At 46.5% G+C, this 24482-nt stretch overlaps 2 protein-coding genes across 3 annotated transcripts in view; one reads left to right on the forward strand and one right to left on the reverse strand.

Annotated features, from left to right (window-relative positions):
* Positions 1–14556, reverse strand: part of miga1 (mitoguardin 1) — an 88135-nt gene extending 73579 nt beyond the window's left edge. Inside the window, exons 1-6 of the mRNA XM_067989858.1 lie at positions 14381–14556; positions 14196–14243; positions 13891–14037; positions 7963–8152; positions 2767–2897; positions 62–191 (exon numbers count right to left, since the gene is read on the reverse strand). Of these exons, the coding sequence (XP_067845959.1) occupies positions 62–191; positions 2767–2897; positions 7963–8152; positions 13891–13998 (559 nt within the window). The 5' untranslated portion in view covers positions 13999–14037; positions 14196–14243; positions 14381–14556. The remainder of the gene's footprint in view (positions 1–61; positions 192–2766; positions 2898–7962; positions 8153–13890; positions 14038–14195; positions 14244–14380) is intronic.
* A 4480-nt stretch (positions 14557–19036) lies between these two features.
* Positions 19037–24482, forward strand: part of usp33 (ubiquitin specific peptidase 33) — a 70686-nt gene continuing 65240 nt past the window's right edge. For both annotated transcript variants that reach the window (XM_067989859.1, XM_067989860.1), the window contains exon 1: positions 19037–19124. The gene's annotated coding sequence lies outside the window, so the exon portion shown is untranslated. The remainder of the gene's footprint in view (positions 19125–24482) is intronic.

Genomic DNA, 24482 nt, shown 5'->3' on the forward strand with positions numbered 1-24482 from the left:
GTTCTTTCTTTACGTCACTCAGTTTTCCCTCTCGGACAGTTACAGTTCTCCAATCACATACCCATCAGGTATAAGTTTTCAGGAGTAGTCACCGGCACATTAACCAGGTTGATTTCATTTTCTTCAGCAACCTTGTCCCACAAGTTAGACGCCGCACATACACAGCTGTGGGAGGAATTCACACTCCGGGCCTGGGTAAAAAAAACCAAGCACACGATGGTTCAAATCACCTTGCAGTTCTGCAAATATACAACGGGCCTCCCTCAATCAACACCAACAGAAACAAATCAACTGGTCACTTATCTCATTGCTGTTTGTGGGATCTTGCACCGTGTGCAAATTGGCTGCAACGTTTACCTCAAAGCAACAGTGATTACACTTGGAAAATAAGTAACTTATTGGCTGTGCGGCGTTTTGGGAACGTGAAAGGTGCGATACAAAGGCCCGTTCTTTATTTCATTGACCATTCGGACATGCTGAGACTGTGTTCCGGTAAAGTGAGACTCACACCGGGAGCAGAGTCTCACAATTTCGGGGCTCGTTAAGTACAATCGATTTCCTTCCCATTTTTAATTGGCGTTTCTCCTGGGCACCATGCTTGTCGTTCCCTGCCAGCTTCCCTCCAGCTGACGGCCACTTGTGTCACTGGAACAGCCCAGGGCGACTCACTTTGGGTTTTTTTTTAAAATCTTGTTTGTTTTCTTCCTGTTGGTGGACGAAGGGGAGAGTCAGCGGAATGATGATAGTGGGGCGGTGGGGGGGGGGGGGGGGGGGGGATCCAGTGGCAAACATGGAGGAGAAGGAGTAACATGTTGGAGATCCTCTCATAGACCTGACAACTGACCTAGACATCCAAAGTGTTTATAATGTTGTAGACCTGAGAGAACTCCAGCTCTGTATTGTTACATAGAATTACATTACATAGAATTTACAGCACAGGAATAGGCCATTTGGCCTAATTGGTCTTTGCCAGTGTTTATACTCAACACGGGCCTCCTCCCTCTCTAATTACCACTTCCCACCCTGCCTCCTGTAACCTTCTATTAACTTCTCCCTCATCCGTGCATCAAGCCTCCCCTTAAATGCATCGACGCTATTCACCTCAACTACTCCTTGTGGCAGCGAGTTAATAAGACTGTAAGAGATAGGAGCAGGAGTAGGCCATTCGGCCCCTCGAGCCTGCTCCGCCATTCAATGAGATCATGGCTGATCTGAGTTCCACATTCTCACCACTCTGTGTAAAGAAATTCCTCCTAAATTCTTGATTTGAATCATAGACTGATACAGCACAGGAGGTCATTCAGCCTATTTTGCTGCGCCAGCTCTTTTGTAGAGCTATCCAATTAGTCCCACTCCCCTGTTCTTTCCTCATAGCTCTGCAATGGTTTTCCCTTCAAGTATTTATCCCTTTAACTCCCTTTTGAAAGTTACTATTGAATCTGCTTTCACTACCCTTTCAGACGGTGAATTCCAGATCACCACAACTCGCTGTGTACAAAATGTTTTCCTCATGTCGCCTCTGGTTCTTTTGCCAATCACTTTAAATCTGTGTCCTCTGGTTACTGATCCTTCTGCCACTGGAAACAGTTTTCCCTTATCTCCAAGGCCTTGACATCCTTCCTAAAGTGTGGTGCCCAGAATTGAACACAATACTCCAGCTGAGGCCTAACCAGTTTTTTTTATAAATGTTTAGCATAAATTCCTTACTTTTATACTCTATGCCTCTATTTATAAAGCCAAGGATCCCAAACACTTTTTTAACAGCCTTCTCAACTTGTCCTGCCACCTTCAAAGATCTGTGTTCATACACCCCCAGGTCTCTCTGTTCCTGCACCCCCTTTAAAATTGTACCATTTAGTTTATATTGCCTCTCCTCATTCTTCCTGCCATAATGTATCACTTCACACTTCTTTGTGTTAAATTTCATCTGCCATGTGTCTGCCCAGTCTGTCCATGTCTTCCTGAAGTCTGTTACCATCCTCCTCATTGTTTACTAGATTTCCGAGTTCCGTGCCATCTGCAAACTTTGAAATTATGCCCCGTATACCCAAGTCCAGGTCATTAATATATATCAAAAAGAACAGCTGTCCTAATACCTGGGGAACACCACTGTAAACTTCCCTCCAGTCTGAAAAACAACCATTCATCACCACACTCTGCTTTCTGTCCCTTGGCCAATTTCGTATTCATGCTGCCACTGTCCCTTTAATCCCATGGGTTTATATTAGTGACTGTTTTATATTGATGCCTCACTTGTTCTGGACTCACCCACAAGTGAAAACAGTTTCTCCACATCCACTCTATCGAACTCCTTCATAATTTCAGAGACCACTATCAGATCTCCTCTTAGTCTGCTCTTTTCCAGGGACAAGAGCCCCAGCTTGCTCAATCTTTCCCGAGCGTTATCTCATGCTTGCGGACAAGAAAGATATCGATGGACAGCCATAAAATACGTAGGCCAGTGAGCAGCAGCGGAGGTTGAAAGCATGCAGCATGTAATCACCATTACACTACTTTCAATCCTCAGGGAAGTTGTTTCATTGGCAGCTGTTAATGTTATCTCCATTATCATACTGATCTATTTATAAAGGTTTAATAAATCACTGTTTTATCTGAATTGAAATTGTACTTGAGGTACAAATTAGTTATTTTTGCGGGTGGGACAAGTGTTCTATGGAAGTGCCAAATGTAAAAGGAACTCCTGGCTTTGAACGTTGGTGCTCGTAAACCTCCGGAGATTTGGTTTGCTGCTCATTAACTACTTACCGAGGCCAGACTCTGCACTGAGCCAGAGTACTTGCTGAAAAGTCCCGCAGATGCATAAGTGTTATACGAGTGTGATCCCTTCGATTGCAAGGAGAGGTTGAGATTTTGTCTACTGCTAGCACAACTCGAACCTGTGAACGAAAATCACAACAGGAGGATTTTATGGTCACAATTGCATCTTTTACTTTTCCCCATTGACTTTCCGATTACCATCATGGTTTGAAAGAAAGAACTTGCATTTATATAGCGCCTTTCCAAACCTCAGGTGTATTCACTGTTGTAATGTAGGGAAACGCAGCAGCCAATTTGAGCACAGCAAGATCCCACAAACAGCAATTTGATAATGACCAGGTAATCTGTTTCTCAGTGATGTTGGTTGAGGAATAAACATTGGCCAGGACACTCCCCCGTTCTTCTTCGAAATAGTGCCATAGGATCTTTTATGTTCACCTGTGAGGGCAGACAGGGCCTCAGTTTAATGGCACCTCCAACAGTGCAGCACTCCCTCAATACAGCACTGGGAGTGTCAGCCTAGATTACATGCTCAAGTTTCTGGAGTGGGACTTGATTAGAGTTCTTTGAGGAAGTAACGGGCAGGGTGGATAAAGGGGAATCAATGGATGCAGTATATTTCGATATCCAAAAGGCATTCAATAAGGGACCACATAAAAGGTTCCTGCACAAGGTAAGAGCTCGTGGTGTTGGGGGTAACATGCTGGCATGGATAGAGGATTGGCTAATTAACGGAAAACAAAGAGTCGGGATAAAAGGGTCATTTTCAAAATGGCAATCTGTAACGAGATGGGTGCTGCAGGGCTCAGTGCTGTGGCCTCAACTATTTACAATATATATCAATGACTTGGATGAAGGAACAGAGTGTCTTGTGGCCAAATTTGCTGATGATACAAAGATAGATGGAAAAGCAAGTTGCAAGGAGGACACAAAGTGTCTGCAAAGTGTCTTCAATGGGATATTGACAGGTTAAACGAATGGGCAAAAATTTGGCAGATGCAATATAATGTGGGAAAATGTGAAGTCATCCACTTTGGGAGGAAAAATAAAAAAGCAAAGTATTATTTGAATGGAGAAATACTACAAAATGCTGCAGTACAGAGGGATCTGGGTGTCCTCGTACATGAAACACAAAAAATCAACATACAGGTGCAGCAGGTAATCCGGAAGGCAAACGGAATATTGGCCTTTATTTCTAGAGGGATGGAGTATAAAAGCAGGGAAGTCATGCTACAACTGTACAGGGTGCTGGTGAGACCACACCTGGGGTACTGCGTACAGTTCTGGTGTCCTTATTTAAGGAAGGATATACTTGCATTGGAAGCAGTTCAGAGAAGGTTCACTCGGTTGATTCCGGGTATGGAAGGGTTGTCTTATGAGGAAAGATTGAACAGGTTGGGTCTATACTCATTGGAGTTTAGAAGAATGAGAGGAGATCTTATTGAAACATATAAGATTCTGAGGGGACTCAATAGGGTAGATGCTGAGAGGATGTTACCCCTCATGGGGGAATCTACAACTAGGGGCCATAGTCTCAGAATAAGGGGTCACCCATTTAAGACTGAAATGAGGAGGAATTTCTTCTCCCGGAGGGTCGTGAATCTTTGGAATTCTTTACCCCAAAAAGCTGTGGAGGCTGAGTCATTGAATGCATTCAAGGCTGAGTTAGACAAATTTTTGATCAGCAAGGGAGTCAAAGGATATGGGGAAAAGGCGGGAATGTGGAGTTGAGGTAAAAATCAGATCAGCCATGATCTCATTAAATGGCGGAGCAGGCTCGAAAGGCCAAATGGCCTACTCCTGCGCCTATCTCTTATGGTCTTATCGAACCCATGACCTTCACTCAGAGGCGAGAGTGCTACAAACTGAGCCAAGGCTGACACCTTATGCATGATACCTATGCTCAGACACTTAGCTGTCTTTGTACACCTGCTGCCACTTAGTAAAAGAGCAAACTAGTATGAATTATCCAAAGAGACTTGACTGAGGACTGATGAGGCACTAGATTTGTGAAGTCATCTAGACCTTTCCTTTCGAATGTTGTGGAATCATTTTAAAGACCTCAATTAGATCACATCTCAACTTTCTAAACCTAAGTTTAGAAGGTTGAGAACCCAAGCCTGTCCTCATAATTTAACTCTTTAAGCCCCAGTATCATTCTGGTGAATCTGTACTGTAGCCCCTCCAAGGCCAATATATGCCAATGTAAGTCATTCTGATCTTCAGCAGTCACACGTCTCTGCTGGATGAGCACACAGAAAAAAATTCCTTTTTTTCCCTTCTCTATTGATTCCAATTGGAAGCTGGGATGGGTAAGTATTGATTCAACGTTTAAGTGTTTTCACTAGATAATCACTCGTGTGGTCAGCTTACAAGCAGCTATTCAATCGGGAGAGAGACACAATTACGTTAAAATCCATTACTGCTTTCTGACTGTCAGACGGAATTAAATTATGCTTCAGCAAAAGAAATCCATTTTTAAAAATGCTGACAAGGGCAGGGGGAGGAGAGAGCGTGCACAGTGGTAGCTACAGTGATAAGTAATCTAGGGACCCGATTTTAACTACCTCGCTGAGCTGACAACACGGGACGATACGGGGTTCTGCTGCATTTTGGCACGTGGCGGAGAACATTTGGTTTTGGTTATCGGTATGCCGCTTTATTCGTAGTGTGCCCCATCTCAACCAAAACGCAGAATGTCAAGACAGTGCACATCTGCTACTTCATCACCGATTCTGATGAGCCTCTTTTGAGAGCGCTGCTCCATCTGTTCCACTATCAGTGTCTCCTGTTCCGTACATCTGGTCTATGGTTATCTAACCCAGCTACACGTACAAAGGGTGGTAGCTTTTAAGCTTTTCTCATCCTACAATGCCTTAAGTACAGCCAACGTACAAGAACCTACACTGACCCATCAAAAGAAGCTTCTGCAAAATGAAAGAAAGACTTGCATTTTTCATAGTGCCTTTCACGACCTCAGTGTGTCCCAAAGCGCTTTACAGCCAATAAAGTACTTTTTGAAGCGTAGTCACTGTTGTAATGTAGGGAAACCCGGCAGCCAATTCGCGCACAGCAAGGTCCTACAAACAGCGATTGAGATAAACAGTCAGTTAATCTGTTCTTAATGGTGTTGGCTGAGGGAGAAATGTTGGCCAGGACACCAGAATTGCCTGCTCTTCTTTGGATGGTGCCACAGAATCTTTAACATCCACGTGAACCACCAGAATAGACACTCAGGATCTCAGTTTAATGTCTCATCCTAGGGTCGTTGCCTCAGATAAGGCAGCACTCCATCAGTACTGTACTGAGGGTTCAGCACAGAGAATGTGCTCAAATCCTTGACATCAACCTCTGGACTCAGAGTGCAATCAACTGAGCCGAGCATATGGTGAACCCTTTAACAGAAAATTAGTGGATGAATTTACATTCAGTTGTGCATTAGTTAGCAGTTTGCTTCAGGGTGTTTAACCTTCTTTGACCTGCAATTCCACATAAGGATGGAAAATGTTCTGCTTTAAAGTACCATATGTCAGCGATCTGAATGGGCCTCTTGACGGACAGTTACTGACTAAAAGCATAAGAACGTAAGAATTTTTAAGGACAGGAAGATGCCATTAACCTCAAACAGGGCTGTCCCGTTTTCACACATCAACCCCCAACTATTACCTTTTCGTCGTGCCCTTCAATCCTTTCTCTCTCCAGAAACACATCTGATTGCTTCTTGAACCCATTTATGCCATCTGGTTCAATGAACTTCTGTGGTGACACATTCAGCAACTCTAACACCCTTTGGGTTAAAAGTTCAGCCTGTGTACTGAGGGAGCGCTGCACTGTCGGAGGTGCCGTCTTTCGGATGAGAAGTTAAACCGAGGCCCCGTCTGCCCTCTCAGGTGGTTGTAAAAGACCCCATTGCATTATTTCGAAGAAGAGCAGGGTAGTTCTCCCTGGTGTCCTGGCCAATATTTATCCCTCAACCAACAACACTAAAACAGATTATCTGGTTATTTACTTCATTGCTGTTTGTGGGACCTTGCTGTGCTCAAATCGGCTTCCATGTTTTCTATGTTACGTTACAACAGTGACTACACTTCAAGAGTACGTCATTGGCTGTAAATCCCTTTGGGCTGTCCTGAGATCGTGAAAGGCGCTACATAAATGTGAGTTCTTTCTTTCTTTCCACCTTCAATTAATTGAAGCCTTTGGACAGTGCAGACAGTACTACTGCCTGTGCTCTTTAAACATTAATAATTGAACTTCTGAGAGAGGAACTCTGTGATTGCATGTAAGAACCTTTATACAGACCTCTCTTTTGAGGTGCATAATTGAAGTTTCCGTCAGGCAGACTGAAAGAGATGAACAGTTAAGTTGCTAGAACACAGCAGTCTTTCTTACTAAAAGCTAATGCATAGGTACAAAAAAAATTGAAGAGGCTAATGAAACGCTGGCCTTTATCTCAAGGGGGGGTTGGAATTCAAAAGTGAGGAAGTGATGCTTCAGTTGTACAGAGCGCCTTGGTTAGACTCCATCTGGAGTACTGCATCCAGTTTTGGACAACAAACCTCAGGAAGGATATATTGGCCTTGGAGGGGGTACAGCGCAGATTCACTAGAATGATACCGGGGCTAAAAGGGCAAAATTATGATGACAGGTTGCACAAACTTAGGTTTGTATTCCCTTGAGTTTAGCAGGTTGAGGGGTAACCTAATCGAATGTTTAAAATGATAAAGGGATTCAACAGGGTAGATGTACAGAAACTATTTCCTTTGGTGGGGGATTCCAGAACAAGGGGACGTAATCCTAAAATGAGAGCTAATCCATTTAAAAGTGAAATCAGGAAGCATTTTCTAAATAAAGGGTAGTAGAAATCTGGAACTCTCCTCCAAAAGACTGTGGATGTTGGGTCAATTGAAATTTTTAAGACTGAGATCCAAATATTTTTGTTAGGAGAGGGTAGCAAGAGATATGGAGCAATGGCAGTTAAGGTACAGATCAGCCATGATCTAATTGTATGGTGGAACAGGCTTGAGGAGCTGAATGGCCTACTCCTGTTTCTATTCTCCACAGTCACCAGAATATTACAGGAAAACTTTCTGTGAAGTCAAAATGAGAAATTATTTATAGCCTGCCATGGAATGTATGCAGAAAACATGAAGCAAGCGAAACAAAAAAAGTGTCTACGATTACCTTTTTCTGATGCTGCTGCTCTGGAAAATTCTGGAACAAAAAGCTCTTGTTCCCATGGCAACTGCTCCTTCTCCTTCTGCTTCTTCTTCTTCACACGCTTTCGTTTCAACTGATGAGCCAAAACAGCGAAGGAAGCAGCCCCAACGACGGAGATCAGGAAGAGTTTCTTCAGAAGAGGAGAGAGCTTTACCTAATGCAGATTGGAAGGGAAAAATGGTTTATTCATAGGTTTATTCATTAATAACTGTAAAATGCAAAATACATCGCAGGAGATTTCTACAGCTGGTTCTGCAACATTGCAATACAATATCGCAGATGGACAGAAGTGATTGGTGAGCTGCGTGTACACCCCCACCCTTTCTTCACCCCACCATTGGTGGCCTTGCCTTCAGCCATTTAGACCCCACACTCTGGAATTCCCTGCCTAAACCCCTCCACCCCCCCCCTCCTTTAAGACAATTGAACACCTTAAACTAAGGATGGGCAATAAATGTTAGCCTTGCCAGCGATGCCCACATCCCATGAACGAATAAAAAAAACTCTTAAATCTAGGCCCCATCCTTGAGACGTAGGAATACTTTTTAGGGGCAATTTTCTGAGTCGGTTCTCCTGGTAGGGAGCTTCCCCCAACTGGGAGTGCACATTGTAAACCCTGATGTGCGATGCGACGCACTCTCGACAGGCGAGACTCCCTGCCAGGAGCTCCAAGTCAGAAAATCATTCAATTTTTTTCTTCTGGGTGAAGAACACTAAAATTAAAAAATAAAACTCAAATGATCAAGGGTACTGATTATTATAGCCCATGGACAATAATGGCAGGGCCTATGGGCCCCACACTTTGGAATTCCCCCCCTAAACCCCTCCCCCTCGCCTGCTTTAAGACCCATCTCTTTGATCAAGCTTTTGATCTCCCCTCCTAGTAGCTCCTTCTTTGGCTCAGTATCAATTTTTGTCTGATTATGCCTCTGTGAAGCACCTTGGGACATTTCTCTACAATAAAGGTGCTATATAAATACAAGTTCTTGAAGAGTTTTGATAGAGTAAATAAGGAGAAACTGTTTCCACTGGCTGAAGGGTCAGTAACTAGAAGACACAGATGTGAGGTAATTGGCAAAAGAGCCAAAGAAGAGATGAGGAGAAATAGTTTTACGCAGCGAGTTGTTATGATCTGGAATGCACCTCCTGAAAGGATGTTGGAAGCAGTTTCAATAGTAACTTTCGAAAGGGAATTGGATGAATTCTTAAAAGGAAGAATATTGCATGGCTCTGGGGAAAGAGCAGGGGAGTGGGACTAATTGGATTGCTCTGTCAAAGAACTGGCACAGGCACGATGGGCAGAATGGCCTCCTTCTGTGCTGTAAAATTCTATGATTCTATAATATGATTCCTGTTGGTGATGGTGATGATAAAACTAATTGTACCACACCTACCACTGCCCCGGTTGAGATCACTTAACTCAGGACTGAATCTAGGATCTTTCTGGTCTGTGCAGCTCAACTACTCACTGGAGAAACTCACTAAACAACCGGGCGGAGCCAGAGCTCACCTTCGGTTTCATTCAAATAAGGTGCTGACTGAGAGGCAGTGAATAAATCAGCCAACAACTTTATTAAATGCACCTGTCTGTTATGAGGCACTTTAAATTTTTTAATTAAATCTTGTTGGTACGGTGTGCTTCAAAGCAGCCATTAAATACTCAACTACTACAGCACCTGGAAGCTGCAACTCTTCCACCTTGACAATATTGCTATGGTCAGTGCTTCTCTGCACTTTCACCTCTGCTTCTTCCTAAGCTGCAACTATTCCGTACTACACACTCGTCCTATTGCCTACATCCTGATTACGTTGAAATCAAGGCCCATCACGCCGTCTCCTACTTCAACTCATTCTTTTCCAACATCTCAAAACAGACAATTGGAGGGAAAATCCACCCGAACTTCCCAAATCTTCCCTTCCTCCTTCAAGCTTTTAAAACTCAAGCTTGGTGTCACCTAATTTAAATCCTCATAATTTAACCCTTTTAGCCCCGGTTTCATTCTGGTGAATCTGCGTGGCACCCCCTCCAAGGCCGATATATCCTTCCTGAGGTGCGGTGCGCAGAACTGATTGCAGTACTCCAGATGCAGTCTAACCAGAGCTTTATACAACTGTATAATTAGTTAGTTGACATAGGGAGTCCATAACAAAGGGGAATAACCTTAAAATTAGAGCTAGGCCATTCAGGGGTGAAGCGAGGAAGTACTTCTTCACACAAAGAGGAGTGGAAATCTGGAACTCTCTCTCTTTGAGGCTGGGGGTCAATTGAAAATTTCAAACTGAGATCGATAGATTTTGTATTAGGTAAGGGTATTAAGGAATATGGAATGAAGTCGGGTAAATGGAGTTGAGATACAGATCAGTCATGATCTAATTGAATGGTGAAACAGGCTCGAGGGGCTGAATGGCCTACACCTGTTTCTAGGTTCCTAATTTCGACTTCCTGATTGACCTCACTGTTAGCGTGGATTTTGGACTGTTGAATTAAAGGCAACGATGAAGTGACTAATGGGTACACGACAGTGGTATTTACCCTAAAAACCACACTGAAATGCGCTTTGTGTAGATTAGACTAACCTTAATTAAAGGCTTAAATATAACGCTTGACTACTAATAAAATGGACACTTAATTAAACAAAATGGATTCTATTAAACAAAGGGACACTATTAAATAAAATGGATTCTGTGACTGTGGGAAAGACAGTTAAAAGTGTAGAGTTTGTACATTCCAGAACTGGCTTACAGTCTGAGAATACAAAGGACATTTCATAACGAACTGATAAAACTATAGAACCAGACTGCATGAAACAAAGGCATGCTGTCTTAAGGTGATAATAGTTGTTCGGAATGAATTGGTTAATGCGTAAGCAGTCCGTTGTTGCTATGCGGACTTAATTGGTTAATGTGTAAACTGTCCGTTGTTGCTGTGCGGACTTAATTGGTTAATGTGTGTAATCAAGATTAATGATGTAAAAGCTACTGAAATCTGTATTTCAAAGGTATAAAAAAGCATGACAACCATTTTAAAGTTGAGAAGGTAGCTGCGTTCACTACGGAGTGTCCAGTCCTTCTCCCAAAGCTTTGTACAATAAACTGCAGGTTGAATCTTTAAGTCTGACTCCGAGTGGTGATTTTTTCCCACAACATCACCTTCTCTTTTCAGCCTAGGGTGGTGTTCTGCACAATGGCCCTTGGTCCTTCACCTTCAAGCACTGGCTTACCTGCAAACAGGTGAGTAGAATCACAGCCCCCAAGGACAGGTCTACTCCACAAGTGGGCTAGTCCGTTTGGTCAATCATCTACAGTGCCCCGGGCACTGCAGATCTGCTTGGTTGAGGAATCAGAGTACTGAGTTAGGGACTTGGGCTTGACTTAGTTCTCAACTTCCATCACCAGGTCTGTCACTTTGACCTCAAAGAGACCCTCCCCCAAGGAAGATTATGCTCATGACAGCCCCAGTTTATCTGGATGGATGTCGTGAAAATATCACTCAGCACACTGGACTCAGTATCCACCCCCTTCCGTCACTGCTGTACTGCAGTGTGTATGATCTACAGGATGCACTGCAGTAACTCACCAAGATTCCTTCAACAGCACCTCCCTTTCCTATGACCTCTAACACCACGAAGAACAAGAGCAGCAGTGTTGTGGGAACAGCGTCATCTCCAAGTTCCCCTCCAAGTCACACATCATCCTGTCTTGGACATGTATCACTACTTTTTCATCACTGCTAGGTCAGAATGATGGAATTCCCTACTGAATATCATTGTGGGAGCACTTTCGCTACAGGGACTGCAGCGTTTCTAGGGGAAAGCCTATCACCTTCTCAGGGTAACTAGGAATGGGCAATAAAATGCGCATATCGCCCACATCCCAAAACTTACAGTCAATGCTTTAGACTCACACCCAATGCAGTTTATGGAAACACACGTTCCCCTCCAAGTCACACACCATCCCGACTTGGAAATATATCGCCGTTCCTTCATCGTCGCTGGGTCAAAATCCTGGAACTCCCTTCCTAACAGCACTGTGGGAGAACCGTCACCACACGGACTGCAGCGGTTCAAGAAGGCGGCTCACCACCACCTTCTCGAGGGCAATTAGGGATGGGCAATAAATGCTGGCCTCACCAGCGACGCCCACATCCCGCGAACGAATAAAAAAAAACTTCAAAAAAAGCATTAACACTGCACAAGGTCAGTGGTTTTAAAACTTTTACATCGAATTACATCAAGACATAAGAAACATAAGAAATAGGAGCAGGAGTAGGCCACACGGCCCCCTCGAGCCTGCTTCTCCATTCATTAAGATCACGGCTGATCTTCAACCTCAACTCCACTTTTCCGCCTGATCTCCACATCCCTTGATTCCCTGAGACTCCAAAAATCTATCGATCTCAGTCTTGAATATATTCAATGACTGAGCATCCACAGCCCTCTGGGGTAGAGAATTCCAAATACTCACGACCCTCTGAGTGGAGAGAGACTACAGCACAGAAACAGGCCATTCGGCCCAACTGGTCTATGTTGGCGTTTATGCTCCACACAAGCCTCCTCCCTCCCTACTTCCTCTAACCCTATCAGGATACCCTTCTGTTCCTTTCTCCCTCATGTGCTTTTCTAGCTTCCCCTTAAATGCATTTATGCTATTTGCTTTAACTACTACTTGTGGTATTGCGTTCCACATTCTAACCACTCTTTGGATAAAGAAGTTTCTCCTGAATTCCCTATTGGATTTATTAGCAACTATTTTATACTTATGACCTCTAGTTTTGGACTCCCCAACAAGTGGAAACATTTTCTCTACGTCTACCCTATCAAACTCTATTACCTTAAAGACCTCTTTCAACCTTCTCGTTTCTGTGTTTTCAAACTCTACAAATATTTACACACACATCTGGGGACCTCCTGCAGATACTGGCGCGCTCCTGGAGACCCCCTGCAAATACTGATGCACTCCCGGAGACCCCCTGCAAACACTGACACACTCCCGGAGACCCCCTGCAAACACTGACACACTCCCGGAGACCCCCTGGAAATACTGATGCACTCCCAGAGACCCCCTGCAAACACTGACACACTCCCAGAGACCCCCTGCAAATACTGATGCACTCCCAGAGACCCCCTGCAAATACTGATGCACTCCCAGAGACCCCCTGCAAATACTGATGCACTCCCAGAGACCCCCTGCAAATACTGATGCACTCCCAGAAAACCCCTGCAAACACTGATGCACTCCCAGAAAACCCCTGCAAATACTGATGCACTCCCAGAGACCCCCTGCAAATACTGATGCACTCCTGGAGACCCCCTGCAAATATTGACACACTCCCAGAGACCCCCCTGCAAATAATGATGCACTCCCAGAGACCCCCTGCAAGTACTGATGCACTCCCAGAGACCCCCTGCAAATACTGATGCACTCCTGGAGACCCCCTGCAAATATTGACACACTCCCAGAGACCCCCTGCAAATACTGATGCACTCCTGGAGACCCCCTGCAAATATTGACACACTCCCAGAGACCCCCTGCAAATACTGATGCACTCCCAGAGACCCCCTGCAAACATTTACACACTCTTGGGGACTCCCTAAAGACAGTGACACATTTCCAGTGTGGCCCTGTCTTAACTTCTGAGAGACAGCGTCAAATGTCAGTGTTATTTTTGCAGAATACATTTTTATATTAGTGTACAAACAGCAGAAATAACGTGCCAGAAAGTCAACAAAACAGATTTTCGTTTGCAACAGATAGACTGATCTCCGATGACCTTGCTGACCCCCCTCCCCCTTTCAAAAACCCAAATACTAGACGGGGGGGGGGGGGGGGGCAGCTTTTTCCCAACTTCACGACCTACAAACACATTGAATTCAAGAGGTAACGTGGGCTAACCTCGGGCAGGGAATTGTACAGAGACACCGGCAAACCAACCGCTCGCAGCGCCAGGTTCTTTAGAGCAGACCGTGGATCTTTAATGGTTTCCTCGGATAGATCTTGCATATCTTCTATTTTCCATCCCCCTCCGGCCAGCCAGCCGACCTGTTAAGGTGCAACTTGTCAAATGCAAATCCCAAATATTGTTCAACCAACAACAACAACAAAAAAATCAGTCAAATCGATCGGCGAATTTTGCATTAAACATAATTATTGATATTTGCAACCAGAAATTCAACAATAATATCAATGCATTTCTCTACCTTGATATTGGACCAGCATGCAGCTCAGCTTCGAATTCCTCTTGAAATCTTGTTTATAACAGAAAAAAATAAAGGTAAGGATTGAGATGATTTAATATAATACGATATGCAAATAACAATCGTCACCCTGGATTCTTCCAGACGCATTAATGCACCAAGGTGCCTATCAATAATAATACACTTACCAGCCCTGATAACAGATACAAAAGGGGAGGAGGAGCTTGTCTCTCCCACCTTGTGAGTGTGTGGAAGAGGTGGGCAGAGAATGCAGCGATCGCTGTCCGTGGGTGCGAGGCAGGGTGCAGGGTGCTTGCTGCGGGTCGGCGGAGGGAGGGGGGGAGTGATGATGGTGCATTCAGAGCAGCTCCTGCTCCTCCTCCCGGGCTCTTCCTGAATTGCCTGGATGGGGACTGACAGCAAGCCGACGCGCACAACTTCCGGGTTCCAAAGCTTTCGCGACAAGTCGCCCAGCTGCTGTGCACTGCAAAAAAAATGCAACATAAAAAAAAAATCGGGAGCAAAGTTGAGCGATGAGGGTTGCACATCTGACAAATAAAAATGCAAAGAAGAAAAGCGGCCTCAACCGGGATCTTGGGTTCATGTCACGCTACACGTTACCCCACCAGTGAACAAATGTTATCTGTTTTTAATATAATGGGTCATTTGCTGGCTTTCTCTGCCTTCCGGATGTTTCTGCCTCTCTCTGTTTTTTTTCCTGTTTGTTTTTTTGTTGAATGTATATTCGGGGGTTCTGCAGGTGACACCTCTCTGTCTGAACACGGTGATTGCCTTGGCAACGGGCAGTTGCAGGGGCAGTCTGTAAACACCATGTATTGTTCTGTGATGTATAAATGCGTAGACTTCAAGGAGCTCCTGAACATTTACCTGACGAAGGAGGAAGCCTCCGAAAGCTTGTGAATTTAAAATAAAATTGCTGGACTATAACTTGGTGTTGTAAAATTGTTTACAAATGATTTAAGCTGTAGTTATACTGCAGTTACCCCATGTTCCAGCAAGGCGCAGAGACTACATATCTCGCTCGGTGCCTGTATGCTTTGACGTGCACTTTGACTCTGCCTGCTTCAGCAGCTAGTTCTCAATGTGGGCGAGAGCTTTCACTTTTAAATATTTTAAAATGGGCAATGACCCGACGACAACAACTTGCATTTATATCGCGCCTTTTAACGTAGTGAAACGTCCCAAGGCGCTTCCCTGGAGCGTTATCAAACAAAATTTCACACCCAGCCACATAGGAGGTATTGGGACAGATGACCAACAGTTTGGTTAAAGATGTACGTTTTAAGGAGCATCTTAAAGGAAGAGAGAGAGGCAGAGAGATTTAGGGAAGGAATTCCAGAGCATAGAGCCTATGCAGCTGAAGGCGAATAAATAGAGTTGAGGTGTAGATCAGCCCTAATCTAATTGAATGGCGGAGCAGGCTCGAGGGGTTGATGGTGGTTGAGGGATAAATATTGGCCAGGACACCAGGAGGACCCCTTGCTCTTCTTCAAATATCACCATGGGATCTTTTATATCAAACCAAGAGGGCAGACAGGGCCTTGGTTTAACATCTCATCCAAAAGAGGAGCAGTACTCCACTGAAATGTCAGCTTAGATTATATACTCAAGTCTCCATAGAGTGGGATTTGAACCCACAACCTTCTGACCCAGAAGCAAGAGTACTACTACTACTACTAAACCAAACCTGACACCTGGCCCAAGTGGTCAAGCCATTAGAGCTAAGCAATTTTGGTCTGAAATCAGAAGGGGTAGTGGAAATCTGGAAATCCCTAAAAAGCTGTGGATTGCTGGATCAATTGAAATTTTCAAGACAGAGAGTAAGATTTTTGTTAGGTATGGGTATCAAGGGATATGGAGGAAAGATAAATGGAGTTAAGGTACAGATCAGCCATGATATGGCTCAAAGGGCTGAATGGTTTTATATGACAAGCACTGTTGGAGGGGTGGATTGATTGACAGCTGCTCCTGGATGCAGTTACACAGTGATTGACAGAACTTGCAAGGTATGCATTGATTGGCATGTGATGTTGGAGGCAGAGACTCAGTGATTGACAAAACTTGCTAGCTGTGCATCGATTGGTAGGTGCTACAGGAGGCGGGGACTCAGTGATTGATAGAACTCGCTAAGCGTGTGTTTATAGAATCATGGAATGATACAGCATAGAAGGAGGCCATTCAGACCATCATGCCTGTGCCTGATCTTTGAAAAAGCTATCCAATTAGTCCCACTCCCCTTCCCTTTCCCCATAGCCCTGCAAATTTTTTCCCTTCAAGTATTTATCCAATTCCCTTTTGAAAGTTACTATTGAATCTGCTTCCATCACCCTTTCAGGCAGTGCATTCCAGATCATAAAAACTTGCTGCATAAAAAAATTTCTCCGCACCTCACCTCTAGTTCTTTTGCTAATTACTTTAAATCTGTGTCCTCTGGTTACCCTTCTGCCACTGAAAGTAGTTGCTCCTTATTTACTCCATCAAAACCCTTTATGATTTTGAACACCTCTATTAAATCTCCCCTTGACCTTCTCTGCTCTAAGGAGAACAACCCCAGCTTCTCTAGTCTGTCCACATAACTGAAGTCCCTCATTCCTGGTACCATTCTAGTAAATCTCCTCTGCACCCACTCTAAGGTCTTGACATCGTTCCTAAAGTGTGGTGCCCAGAATTGGACACAGTGCTCCAGCTGGGGCCTAACCAGTGATTTATAAAGGTTTAGCACAGCTTCCTTGCTTTTGTACTCTATGCCTATGTTTATAAAGCCAAGAATTACATATGCTTTTTTAACAGCCTTCTCAACTTGTCCTGTCACCTTCAAAGATTTGTGAACCTACACCCCCAGGTCTCTCTGTTCCTACACCCCCTTTAAAATTGTACCATTTAGTTTATTTTGCCTCTCCTCATTCTGCCTACCAAAATACATCACTTCCAACTTCTCTGCATTAAATTTCATCTGCCATATGTTAGTCTGTGTCCTCCTGAAGTCTGTTACTATCCTTTTCACTGTTTACTATATTTCTGAGTTTCAGGTCATCTGCAAACTTTGAAATTATACCCTCTATACCCAAGTCCAGGTCATTAATATACATCAAAAAGAGAAATGGGCCTAATACCAACCCCTGGGGAACACCACAGTATACTTCCCTCCAGTCTGAAAAACAACCATTCACCACTACTCTCTGTTTTCTGACCCTTAGCCAATTTCATATCCACACTGCCACTGTCCCTTTAATCCCATGGGCTTCAATTTTGCTAATAAGTCTATTATGTGGTACTTTGTTAAACCTTTTGAAAGTCCATAAACACATCAACCTTCATCAACCCTCTCTGTTACTTCATCAAAGAACTCAATCAAGTTAACCAAACACATGTTGCCTTCAACAAATCTATTCTGGCTGTCATTTGTTAACCCATATTTTTCCGAGTGACAATTAATTTTGCCTCAGATTATTGTCTCTAAAAGTTTTCCCATCACTGACATTAGGCTGACTGGCCTGTCGTTGCTGGTTTTATCACTCTCCCCTCTTTTGAACAAGGGTGTAACATTTGCAATCCTGCAACTCTGGCACCGCTCCCATATCTAAGTAGGATTGGAAGATTGTGGCCAGAGCCTCTGCCAGCTCCACCCTTACTTAGCTCAGCAACCTCAGATGCATCCCATCCGGACCGGCTCACTTTCCTACTTTGAGCGCTGCCAATCTTTTAAGTACCTCCACTTTATCTATTTTTATCCGATCCAATTTCTCGACTACCGCCTCCTTTATTGTAACATTGGCAGCATCCTCTCCTTTAGTGAAGACAGATGCAAAGTGCTCATTTAGTATCTTGGCCATGCCCTCTGCCTCCACAAGATCATCTCCTTTCTGGTCCCATTGATTGGCAGGAGAGGCGGGGCTCAGTGTTTGGGAGAGTTTGCAGGAGATTTAGAGTGAAAGGAGAGAGGGGGGCGGAGTTTATTTGATTGACAATTGCTGCTGGAAGCTGGGACTCTGATAAGAGCGAGTGCAGGTGGTGTTCCAGTGATTGACAGTCGATGGGGTGCTGGGACTCGGTGGTGGACAGTCATTCCCGCAGAGGGGCGGGACTCAATGATAGACAGCGCCCATTAGAGGCGGGGCTGACTGATTGATTGACAGCGGATGTTAGAGGCGGGACTCGATGATTGACAGTGGATGTTAGAGGCGGGTCTCGATGATTGACAGGAGCTGTTAGAGGCGGGACTCGATGATTGACAGTCGATGTTAGAGGCGGGTCTCGATGATTGACAGTGGATGTTAGAGGCGGGACTCGATGATTGACAGTGGATGTTAGAGGCGGGACTCGATGATTGACAGTGGATGTTAGAGGCGGGACTCGATGATTGACAGTGGATGTTAGAGGCGGGTCTCGATGATTGACAGTGGATGTTAGAGGCGGGACTCGATGATTGACAGTGGATGTTAGAGGCGGGACTCGATGATTGACAGTGGATGTTAGAGGCGGGACTCGATGATTGACAGTGGATGTTAGAGGTGGGTCTCGATGATTGACAGTGGATGTTAGAGGCGGGACTCGATGATTGACAGTCGATGTTAGAGGCGGGTCTCGATGATTGACAGTGGATGTTAGAGGCGGGTCTCGATGATTGACAGTGGATGTTAGAGGCGGGACTCGATGATTGACAGTGGATGTTAGAGGCGGGACTCGATGATTGACAGTGGATGTTAGAGGCGGGACTCGATGATTGACAGTGGATGTTAGAGGCGGGACTCGATGATTGACAGTGGATGTTAGAGGCGGGACTCGATGATTGACAGTGGATGTTAGAGGCGGGACTCGATGATTGACAGGCCCGCCGGTGGGGGGGTGGGGAGACGGTCTTGACTCAGTTGCGGACACTCGGTACAGACAGGCCGAAGGAGTAGCGATCGGGTGAGTGAGATTCGGGGAGCGGGGCTTGAGAGTAACCCCGAGCCTTCAGGCCTACTGCCCCCTCCCCGGTTACATGTTGTATCCGGAGCGGCGGATGAGGAGGCGATCCTCGGGGTTCAGGCTGGGAGGGAGCGGGGTCTGGACTCTCTGTGTAGGCCGCAGCGCAGGGCTGGCCGCGTCTGACAGTCCCGGGTGGGTCGGAGCCGGTGAGTGGCCGGGAGGATGGAGCCCTGGCGGGGAGGGTCAGATCGTGGCCGTCCTGCAGGGGCTCGACTCATGCACCGGGCCGGCAAGGAGTAGGGTTTAAACCGAATAAAGGAGCGGTGCTCGGACTCGGGCCGTTTAATACCGAGTCCCGGCTCCGCCCTCCGACATCTGAGGGAGAAAATACCCCGCAAACTGACTCTACTGCCCTGGTGCTCACTCTTTTCTCCCCCGTCCCTCCTCCCCTCACTCCCTGTCCCTCACTCCCTGTCCCCCCTCCCCCCACTCCTCCCCCCTCCCCCCACTCCTCCCCCCTCCCCCCACTCCTCCCCCCTCACACTCACCCACCCTGTCCCTCATTCCCCAGTCCCTCACTGACTCCCCTTCCTCCTCCCCCTCACTCCCCACCCTGTCCCTCACTCCCCCTCCCCCACCCCCACCGACTGCCCTTCTTCCCCCCCCACTGACTGCCCTTCTTCCCCCCCCTTCCCTCACTCTGTCCATTCCTCACTCCCCCCGTCCCTCACTCCCCCCGTCCCTCACTCCCCCCGTCCCTCACTGACTCCCCTTCCTCCTCCCCCTCACTCCCCACCCCGTCCCTCACTCCCTCGTCCCTCACTGACTCCCTTTCCTCCTCCCCCTCACTCCCCACCCCGTCCCTCACTCCCCCGTTCCTCACTGACTCCCCTTCTCTTCCCCCCACCCCCCACTCCTCTCACTCTCCGTCCCTCCTCCCCCCCCCCCCCCCCACTCCCCATTCCTCGTTCTTCCTCCCTCCCCCCCCCCCCCATTCCTCGTTCTTCCTCCCTCCCCCCCCCCCCCATTCCTCGTTCTTCCTCCCTCCCCCCCCCCCCCCATTCCTCGTTCTTCCTTCCCCCCCGCTCCCCATTCCTCGTTCTTCCTTCCCCCCCGCTCCCCATTCCTCGTTCTTCCTTCCCCCCCGCTCCCCATTCCTCGTTCTTCCTTCCCCCCCGCTCCCCATTCCTCGTTCTTCCTTCCCCCCCGCTCCCCATTCCTCGTTCTTCCTTCCCCCCCGCTCCCCATTCCTCGTTCTTCCTTCCCCCCCGCTCCCCATTCCTCGTTCTTCCTTCCCCCCCGCTCCCCATTCCTCGTTCTTCCTTCCCCCCCGCTCCCCATTCCTCGTTCTTCCTTCCCCCCCGCTCCCCATTCCTCGTTCTTCCTTCCCCCCCCGCTCCCCATTCCTCGTTCTTCCTTCCCCCCCGCTCCCCATTCCTCGTTCTTCCTTCCCCCCCGCTCCCCATTCCTCGTTCTTCCTTCCCCCCCGCTCCCCATTCCTCGTTCTTCCTTCCCCCCCGCTCCCCATTCCTCGTTCTTCCTTCCCCCCCCGCTCCCCATTCCTCGTTCTTCCTTCCCCCCCGCTCCCCATTCCTCGTTCTTCCTTCCCCCCCGCTCCCCATTCCTCGTTCTTCCTTCCCCCCCGCTCCCCATTCCTCGTTCTTCCTTCCCCCCCGCTCCCCATTCCTCGTTCTTCCTCCCCCCCCGCTCCCCATTCCTCGTTCTTCCTCCCCCCCCGCTCCCCACTCCTCGTTCTTCCTCCCCCCCCGCTCCCCACTCCTCGTTCTTCCTCCCCCCCCGCTCCCCACTCCTCGTTCTTCCTCCCCCCCCGCTCCCCACTCCTCGTTCTTCCTCCCCCCCCGCTCCCCACTCCTCGTTCTTCCTCCCCCCCCGCTCCCCACTCCTCGTTCTTCCTCCCCCCCGCTCCCCACTCCTCGTTCTTCCTCCCCCCCCGCTCCCCACTCCTCGTTCTTCCTCCCCCCCCGCTCCCCACTCCTCGTTCTTCCTCCCCCACCGCTCCCCACTCCTCGTTCTTCCTCCCCCACTCACTCCCCACCCCTCGTTCTTCCTCCCCCACTCACTCCCCACCCCGTCTCTCGCTCCCACGTCCCTCACTGACTCCCCTTCCTTCTCCCCCCACCTGCTCCCCACACCTCACTGACAAGAGAAGGTTGAATGGTGATATGATTGCTGTTTTTAGGATTCTAAAGGGACTGGATAATGTAGACCATGACAAGCTGCTTCATCTTGTCCAGAACTGTCGAACCAGAGGACACGGCCTGCACTTCAAGGGGGGGTAAATTTAAAAACTAATCTGCGGAAACAATACTTCAGCGAGCGAGTGGTCAATCTATGGAACAGGCTCCCGAGGGATGGTCAATCTATGGAACAGGCTCCCGAGGGAGAAGCAGTTAGTGTTGATTGATTCAAATGCAAATTAGATAGATTTTTCAGAAAATAATATTTTGGGATATTATTTGAGACATGGCATGTGGTAAGTGTAGAATATTTAGGAGGAACAGGTGACTTTGGACCTATGGTTGCCAAAGCTCTCCTCCACTGGGGTTTTCCTTGTGTCATGTCTGGGCCTGTTGTACACTAATTGATAGAGATTGATTAGTCAACAACTCCATTATCGTTGTATCATGCGACTGCCAGGATGGTAGGTGAACTATATAGGCCATGGTCTTTTTTCATCTAGTAATTCCTATGTTCCTAATTTGATTTGATATTTCTGGGTTTGGCTGGTGCCCTGAATTATGAAAACTAAGCTTTTGATTGACTTTTTAACCATCATCTGAAACCTGAGATTTGACCGTGGCCTGGAAATCCAGTCCCGGGCACTGTCTGCTAATCAATAGACTTCGGTACTGTTTATTATGTCATCGATGGCTTGAAATGTAGATTGGAAATGAGCCGTGTGTCTTTGACGTGCTGGGGTGTTCAGTCATTTTGCAATTGTAATATCAGTACTTGGTTCACCATTGAGAAAGCAAGGTGAAGGGTCAAGCCCGTAGTGCAGAGAAGGCTGAGGGGTGACCTGATAAATGTCTTTAAGGTAATGAAAGGGTTTGATAGGGTGGACGTCCGAGAAAAAGTTTCCACTTGTAGGGGAATTCCAAACTAGAGGTCATAAATATAAAATAGTTGCTAATAAATCCAATAGGGAATTCAGGAGAAACTTCTTTACCCAAAGAGTAGTAAGAATGTGGAACGTGCTACCACAAGGAGTAGTTGAGGCAAATAGCATGGATGCATTTAAAGGGAAGCGAGATAACCACGAGGGAGAAAGGAATAGTAGGGTATGCTGATAGGGTTAGATGAAGGAGGGAGTAGCCTTGTGTGGAGCATAAAGACCGGCCTAGACCATTTGGGCCAAATGGCCTGTTTCTGTGCTGTAGACTCAATGTAACTCGATATAGTGCATCACCAAGGTTGAAAAGAAAAGGCTTGATAGATCAAGAGGTATTAATTACTACTTTTCTATTCGTTCTGGGGATATGGGCGTCACTAACATTTATTGTTCCTCCCTAGCTGCCCTTGAGAAGGTGGTAGTGAGCTGCCGCCATGAACCGTTGCAGTCCGTGTGGTGGAAGTGCTCTCGTAGTGTTGTTAGGTAGGGAATTCCAGGACTTTGACCCAACGACAATGAAGGAACAGCGATACGTGTCCAAGTCCGGATGGTGTATGACTCGGAGGGGAACCTGGAGGTGATGGTGTTTCCATGCACCTGCTGCCCTTGTTGTTCCATTGTGAAGGTCTGAGAGGTGACTTGGAGACAGGCTTGGCTTTTAAAAGCCTGAAGCCTGAAGGTTGAATGAGGAAGAAAAGATTGAGGGATCGAATCATAGAAAATTTACGGCACAGAAGGAGGCCATTTGGCCCATCGTGTCCGCGCCGGCCAAAAATGAACCGCCCAGCCTAATCCCAATTTCCAGTACTTGGTCTGTAGCCATGTAAGTCATGACACTTCAGGTGCATATCCAGGTGCTTTTTAAATGAGATGAGGGTTTCTGCCTCTACCACCCTTTCAGGCAGTGAGTTCCAGATCCCCACCACCTTCTGGGTGAAAAAAATTTTCCTCAGCTCCCTTCTAATCCTTCTACCAATCACTTTAAATCCATGCCCCCTGGTTATTGACTTCTTTGCCAAGAGAAATAGGTCCTTCCTATCCACTCTATCTAGGCCCCTCATTATTTTGTACACCTCAATTAAATCACCCTTCAGCCTCCTCTGTTCCAAAGAGAACAACCCCAGCCTATCCAATCTTTCCTCATAGCTAAAATTCTCCAGTTCTAGCAACATCCTTGTAAATCTCCTCTGTACCCTCTCTATTGCAATTACATCCTTTCTGTAATGTGGTGACCAGAACTGTATACACAGTACTCAAGCTGTGGCCTAACTAGTGTTTTATACAGTTCCAGTATAACCTCCCTGCTCTTATATTCTATGCCTCGGCTAATAAAGGAAAGAATTCCATATGCCGCCTTAACCACTTCTATACCTGTCCTGCTACCTTCAAGGATCTGTGGACATGCACTCCAAGGCTCCTCACTTCCTTTACTCATTTCAGTATCCTCCCATTTATTGTGTACTCCCTTGTTTGCCGTCCCCAAATGCATTACCTCACACTTCTCTGGATTGAATTCCATTTGCCACTTTTCCACCCACCTGACCAGTCCATTGATATCTTCCTGCAGTCTACAGCGTTCCTCCTCACTATCAACCACACGGCCAATTTTTGTATCATCTGTCAACTTCTTAATCATGCCCCCTACATTTAAGTCCAAATCACTAATATATATGACAAAAAGCAAGGGACCTAGTACTGAGTCCTGCTGAACCCCACTGAAACAGCCTCCCAGGCACAAAAACACCAGTTGGCCATTACCCTTTGCTTCCTGCCACTGAGCCAATTTTGGATCCAACTTGCCACTTTCCCTTGGATCCTATGGGCTTGTACTTTTTTTTGACCAGTCTGCCATGTGGGACCTTGTCAAAAGCCTTGCTGAAATTCATGTAGACTGCATCAAATGCACTATCCTCATCGACCCTTCTTGTTTCCTCCTTAAAAAATTCTATCAATTGATGTGAAACCATCTGCAATTTTGAGTTATTGGGAATGAATAAATTCGAGGAGGAGACTGGAAGGTGCAGAATAGAATATTGGCAGCTTAGGAAGAACAAGAAAGAAACATTCAAAGGAATGCTGATCATTGAGGATGTTATTCACAATAGATGCTGATATAGACGGTGATTATCAGAGTGCTCCACGTTTTGTTGTCTTTGCTAGTTTTTCTCCCCTGCTCCGTGTCTCCTGAAATTGCTGACTGATGCTGGGTACAGGTCTGTGGATGC

Source organism: Heptranchias perlo, chromosome 9 (assembly GCF_035084215.1).
Source record: "Heptranchias perlo isolate sHepPer1 chromosome 9, sHepPer1.hap1, whole genome shotgun sequence".
Classification (NCBI taxonomy): domain Eukaryota; kingdom Metazoa; phylum Chordata; class Chondrichthyes; order Hexanchiformes; family Hexanchidae; genus Heptranchias; species Heptranchias perlo.